At 24.6% G+C, this 7,052-nt stretch overlaps 2 protein-coding genes across 2 annotated transcripts; one reads left to right on the forward strand and one right to left on the reverse strand. All coding sequences in view use genetic code 6, as the record gives it.

Moving 5' to 3' along the window:
* Positions 1–13: 13 nt before the first annotated feature.
* On the forward strand, positions 14–2,041 carry TTHERM_01606700 (von willebrand factor type A (vWA) domain was originally protein; the record flags this gene model as incomplete). Its single annotated transcript, XM_001012539.3, has 1 exon — positions 14–2,041. The coding sequence occupies one exon, from the start codon at positions 14–16 to the stop codon at positions 2,039–2,041; it is 2,028 nt and encodes a 675-aa protein (XP_001012539.3).
* A 722-nt stretch (positions 2,042–2,763) lies between these two features.
* On the reverse strand, positions 2,764–6,720 carry TTHERM_01607700 (hypothetical protein; the record flags this gene model as incomplete). Its single annotated transcript, XM_001012540.2, has 1 exon — positions 2,764–6,720. One exon carries the CDS (start codon positions 6,718–6,720, stop codon positions 2,764–2,766), a length of 3,957 nt encoding a protein of 1,318 aa, XP_001012540.2.
* Between the last annotated feature and the right edge of the window lie 332 nt (positions 6,721–7,052).

Below are 7,052 nucleotides of genomic sequence, written 5' to 3' on the forward strand. Positions count from 1 at the left end.
AAATATTAATTCTATGATACCCAATCAAACAAGCAACCAATAAAAAGATAATTAACCTCCTTAACAGCCTTCATAAAATTAATCTTTTTAATCAGTAGAATAAACCTAATCTGTTGAGAAAGTTAAACAAATTTCAAAGCCTAAAACTGAAAAGCCAAATAACACTAAACGCTCTTACACAAAAAGAAAATAACCAACACTTAATCTATAAAAGCCTATATAGGTGTCTCCATAATAATAGTTACCATTTTTAATGCCATAGTAACTATATCAACCATCTTTTTATCAACTACCTAATTTCTATGATAATTTATAAGCCTAAAAATATGCAGAAATGTAAATAGAAGATTCAATTTAAAAGGTAGTAAACTCAAAAAACCATAAAAAATAAATGTAGAATCTCGAAAAGGGACTCGTTTTAGATGTGGAAACTTTACAAAAGCACTTCTAGTTCAATAAAAATCAAGATTAGACTATTCCAGTTATGGTTTCAGTCAAAACCTTAGACTAGACAAACGATATGGAAGTTAAATCAAATCCATTAGAAGGTAGACCAAATCTTGATTTGATTTGCGTAATTGATAACTCTGGATCTATGAATGACTTCTCAAAAATAGAAAATGTTAAAAATACTATACTTTAACTTCTTGAGATGCTCAATGAAAATGATAGATTATCATTAATCACATTTAACACTAAAGCCAAACAGCTTTGTGGGCTAAAAAATGTGAACAATTAAAATAAAAAATCCCTTTAAACTATTACAAAGTCAATTAAAGCTGATGGTGGTACAGATATTATTAGAGGCATAGAAATTGCATTTTAAATCTTACAAAGTAGAAAACAAAAGAATTCAGTGAGTTCGATTTTCTTACTTTCGGATGGTCAAGATAATTTGGCTGATGCCGGCATAAAAAATCTCTTGAAAACAACCTACAAATAGCTACAGGAAGAGAGTTTCACTATTCACTCATTTGGTTTCGGTAATGATCATGATGGTCCTCTTATGTAAAAAATAGCTTAAATTAAAGATGGTAGCTTCTATTTTGTAGAAAAAAATGATTAAGTTGATGAATTTTTCATCGATGCGCTTGGTGGTTTGTTCTCAGTTGTAGCCTAAGACCTCACTATTAAAATTGAAATTAACAGATAAAATGAATTATTTCAAAAATTCTTCAAAAACTCTTATATCTCAAAGACTTATGGTCATATGTGGAAGATTATTAATCAAAACTAAGAATTAAGGATTAATATTAACTAAATTTTCTCAGGAGTTTCTAAAGATTTCATTTTTGAATTGACTGTTCCAAAATCTGAGATTAAAGATTTATAAGATTTTGAAAGAAATTTAGAGATAATAAATGTTTAATTGACTGCACGCCCTGTTGATTCAATGTTACAAACATTAAAAGAGAGTAAATTAGTTTTGACTCTGTTTACAGATAATGAATAAGTAGCATAAGATTCAGAAATTAACGATAAAGTTGAATTTAACTACATCAGAGTAAAGGCAGCTTAAGCTATAGAAGAAGCCATCAAATATGCTGATCAAAACCAATACAATCAAGGACAACATGTATTATCAGATATTTTAAAATAGATAGAAAAATCTCACCCTAAAAACTAGGCTAAGCTCTAAGTTCTTAAAGACGATTTAGTTTAATGTTAATAAAACGTGCAACCTTAAGTATACTAAATTCAAGGTAGGCTCTTAGCATAGTAACAATGTGTTAGTCATTTTAACTAATAATCATAGGCAGTAAGATTGAATGATATGTATTAAATACCTCTTTAAAGATAAATGGTTTAATAATAATAATAGCAAAAGTAATAATAAATTTGGAATAAACCTTAATAATTGCCTTAATAATTAATCCAGTTATAAAAAAACCCACAATAACAAATCTAGTAATAATAACAGTAGTAGTAGTAATAATAACAGTAGTAATAGTAATAATAACAGCAGTAGTAGTAATAATAATAATAACAATAGCAATGCTAATAGGCATATTAATAACAAAATTAGAATAACCATCATTGAATATAACTATATAATACTTCTAATGTTTAATATGTTAAAAAGAAATTCTCTTCTACTTAATATAAACTAGTTTAATATCAATAATAAATAAATATAAAATGAGATACAAAAAGAGTATTATTTAAAAAAATATATTTACAAAGAATAGCAAAAATGAATATTTGAGAAAAGAAATTTATTTTATCTTTTTAGTAAATATCTGTTTATTATTTTCACTTTATGTTGTTAAATATGCCTAAAATTTAGAAGATTATTTATCAATAAAAAATTAATTTAAAATAATCCATTGTTTGCTTTATATGTTGTTTTAAAAAATAAATTTAAACAAAATAATATATCCATTATAAAAAGTAAATTAAATCTTCTTTAACGACTATCAATTCATATCTTTTATTAAATTACATATATTTAAAATTTGATCCTAATTTAATAAATAGCAATAGGCTAAATTTGAATTTTGGAGACATCGGCTTTTTTTAAATTTTAATTAAGTGATGGCTTTTTATCATTAAAGCCTAAGTGAAAGGGGGGAAAAATGGTGTAGCACTTAATTTATGAGGATCTACAATACTTTTATATAATAAATTAATTTTTATTGAATAAAAAAGATCAATTAATAATTAACAAAACTTAAAAAAGAATAGAAAAAAATATAGAAAAGCGCTTAGAACATAAAAATTAATAATTAATTTTCCAGAAAGTATATTTATGATGTATTTAATTCAAAAATATAAAAATTCTTGCTTGTAGTCTACAAGTATTTTCATGTATTTTTGCTATTAGATGACAAGTTTTTCGTTTATGATATTTCCTTTTAATTCGATTTTATATAAATGTTAAGAGTTTGAAAGGTTTTACATTATCTTTTTGTAAATTTGGTCAGATTAAGAACCTTAAAATTGGAATATTAAATGACTGATTTTAAGTTTGCTTATCAATTAAGCGATTTACACAAAATATTCTTCTTCAATTTAATAAAGCTATGAAATTTCTAATTTATAATACTGCAAATTTTAATTATTAAGTGATGGAAGAACAATTTAGGTTAATTGGTGATCATTAAATATACCTTGTTGGAATTAAATTGTTAATTTTTTAGATTTTATTTTCAAAATTTATTCTTTAGTTTTTTAATAGTAATCAGATTCTTATTAATTTTTGAAGTTAAATTATAAAGAAACTGAGTTATCTATTTAAATTTCTTCCAAAGACTCTATTTCAATGTGAGGGGAGTAATTTTATATTTTTTCAAATTAAAATGAAAGTTATATTTGCTAGTTTTATCTTCCTTTTAATTCTATTATCGATTGCTCAACTAAATCATTGTAGATTTACAAAGAAGTTTCACTAAAAATTTCGTTAGAAAAAAGTTGTTTCAATTATTTGGGGCAGTATCTGAAATACTCACAGAAAGAAGAGCTAAATGAGACACGTTAGATATATCTAAGCTAATTTAATGATAGAGAAATTGAATCTAATAATGTTTAATCTTAATTATTTCCATTGCTAATAATGAATACAAGATCTTTAAGTTTCTGCATACTCTTAATAGAAGAGGCTAAAGCAGATCCTCCTTCCGGACTTATATTGTTTGAAGATCCTATTTACAAATCAAAAAAGTGCAAAGTGGATAATTAGCTAAGTCCTTATGCTATTGCCTATGCACCACTATTGCCTATTTCACATTTATTACCAAATTTAAGAGAAAGATATTAAATTTTCAATAAGCCTTTCAGACCTAAACCTAATTCCACAGCACCTTCCTACTCAATTTTAGAGTTTTCACCAAATTCTAATTAAAGCAAATTCAACTAAGCTTAAAATTTTAAACTATTACCAAGAGCTTAAGCACCTAATTTTTAAATTGGTGTTTCAGCAGTAAAGAAAAGACATAGCTATTAAAGATTTTACAGGTATTACAAAGGCAAAAAAAGAAGCTAATCTTGATAAATTGAAACTTTAGAGAAACCTAATTTAAGTATTTATAAGTTTACTAAATACTTTAAATTTTCTATATTGGTTTTTTCTAAGTTGAGTGAGCAGTTACTTAGAGAAATTTCAAGAGTTTGAAGCTTCTAAAAATGTGAAAATGAATTGGTGATGTTTCTTAAAATGTTTGCGAAATCCACTTACTAGTCATAGAACCAACTATGGGAGAGGATTAAATAATTCAAGTTGTAAAGATTAACCAACTTAGAGTAAAATTAGCTTATGTCATCTACTTAGGATTCAAAATTATTTTAAAATCTAGCAGTTAATTAAGTTATTCCTCTGTATTTTTAAATATGATTTTCTTCTTATTTTAAAACTTCTTCTTCTTCTTCTAGTTAAATTTACTCTGTTTGCTTGATTTCTGAATCTATTTAAGGTCTAACATATTCACTATGAACTTTGAAATCTAATTTATTTAAGTTAATTTAATTTAAAAGACTATCAAAAGCCTTAGCTACATCTATTATTGATATAATGAAATTTCCAACAAAAGATTTTAAATTTTTTAGTTTTTATAATCCTTGCTGAAAATAAATAGCTCCTTCTTTGGTGAAATCTGTATCATGAAACAAAAGATTTATAATATTTATTTATTATAAACTTAGTAAGCCGCTGCAAGCTTCTCTGAACTCTAATGCATCTGAATCTGTCAAATATATTTGATCAAAGTTAATCTCTAGCTAATTTAAATTTTTAAGATGCTTCAATCCTCTAAATATGTCTTTGAAATAACTATCAGCTTCTTATATCAGGACTTATAAATTAAGTGTCTTTAGTTAAGTTAAATTTAAAAGAGCGTTTTCTATATCAAGTCTTTTTTCCCAGCTTTAAGGATAGACACTTAATCCTAAATCTAAATGTTGTAAATCTTTTAAATTTTGGATGCTTTTTATGAAAGAAATAGAATAGTCTTAATCAACTATCTAAAATCTCCTAATTATCAATTTTTTTAAATTGCAAAGCTTTTTTATTGTTTATGATAGCTCCTCGAATGTTTCAAAATCAGTATTCAAAGCAAGGTTGTTAATTTCTTCCAGATTCTAAAGGTGTTAAAGAGACTAAATAATTTAATTTATTTGGTCTTGGCTAAAGCTCTGATTAAATTAGATATAAAAATCTAACTTTTTAAGGTTTTAAAGGCTCTTAATTCCATCAACAAATGCTTCTACTGATTAGATTTAATCCAATTAAATTACTTATCCAAATTATGGTCTCAAAAATGAAATACTCAAAACTAAGTCTTCAAGAATATCTTAATTTTGCAAACCTTCTCCTAATTAAATAAATTCTTCATTAGCAATCATACAATCTATGGCTAATTAGAACCTAACAAGCTTTATTTATTTTAAAAATGAGAAAGCTAAGTGTGACTATTACCTATACACATTTGTATAAAAATTATAATTAAGCTTTAAATTCAAATCTTTCAGATTACTCAAGTGACTTAGCGAATTTAATAGCTTGTTTTAACCCTCAGTTGTATCATCTTCAAAGTAAAGATTTAGTTTCAATTCGCTCAATTAATTTAGTTGCTTAAACGATTCTGATAAATTTTAATAACCTATTAAGCTTATTTTAGTTTTTATTTAAAAATTTAATTACTTCAATTTATCACAATTAAAATAAATTTATTGTGCAATTTTAGTAATTGTTTCTTCATAAAGCTAATGATTTGTTGTAATTAACTCGAGAATATTTAACTGACTTTTATTTTCTAGACTTTTGCATACCACAGCTTCTGATTGTGAAGAATTTCTAGAGCCAACCTTATCAAAATCTAATTTCAGACTTTTCAGTTTAGCTAATTGGCTGAGAGATTAGAAATATTCGTCATTAAAAAAACCTAAATCTTTATTCTAATTCTGGAGATTTTCAAGATGAATTTCTTCTAAATTTGTTAATTTGTTAAAAAAAGTAGAAATGTGAAGAATATCATCCAAATTTAAAGAAATATCTTTAAAATTTAGCTTAAGCGCAGTTAGGCTAATCATTTACTAAAGAAAATGAGTTATCCTTGAAATTGAGCAACTAGTTAATATTCTCAGAGCTAAATTTAATTTTGTTATTTTTTTGAATGTTAAAATTGATTGAAATAGCTGATCAATTTCATTCTAGTCTTAATATCTCAAGTCTAAATCTAAATCTAAGCTCTCAATTTGCTCTAATTATTACAATCCTTACCAGATTTCGATATTTGTCTCAGAGTTTTTTGGCTACAATTCATCTATTTTGAGTTTTAATTCAATGAGATACTTTGTGTTATTCAAAAATTGGACAAAATTTTATAAACTTGAATGGGAAATGTAATTTGATTTTTGAATTTCTATTTCGAGTTTTTTTAATTTCTTAAGAGAAGAAATAGTAAAATTGAGTAAATTAAAGCCTTGGTCTTCTAAAAAGCATAACTCTTAAACCTGTATGACTAACTTTTCTAATTAAGTGAGTTATTAAACTGATTTAAGAATAGAATTCCATCCTTCTAATCCTAAATTGCAATTGGACTCGAAAATTAGTGTTAAATCTGATAAATTATTTAAACTACTTAAATAGCCTTCATTTTAAGATACAAATAATTCATTCTGATAAAGATTTGATTCGAATTTTATAGAAAGTTTCTTGATTTCTATAAGCTCGTTAGGATTAATTTCAAGCAAGTCTCTAGAAGAGAATTCTTTTTCTTATGTCATTATTTAATATTATAAATTGTTAATTATTTATATTTAATATTAATTATAAAACTAAACTGTTGACTTTTGTTTTAAATTACTCTTTTATAATGAAATTAATTAATTCAAAAGAAATTGATTATACTTTTTTTATATTGGGAATGATAGTCCTATAAAACTGTAAACATTTCCTGAATTCTAAGCAAATTAAAAACTTAACTAAAAATAGAAATGAATTAAGATTGTAAAAATAATTAATGTCTTTTTTGTTTCTAAAAAAGGATTATTGTGTTTACTTATTTAAACTTACTCCATTTTGAAATATTGAGGTAAATGAATTCATAGAAAAAGAA

The sequence above is a fragment of the Tetrahymena thermophila genome (genome assembly GCF_000189635.1).
Source record: "Tetrahymena thermophila SB210 genomic scaffold scf_8254703, whole genome shotgun sequence".
Taxonomy (NCBI): domain Eukaryota; phylum Ciliophora; class Oligohymenophorea; order Hymenostomatida; family Tetrahymenidae; genus Tetrahymena; species Tetrahymena thermophila.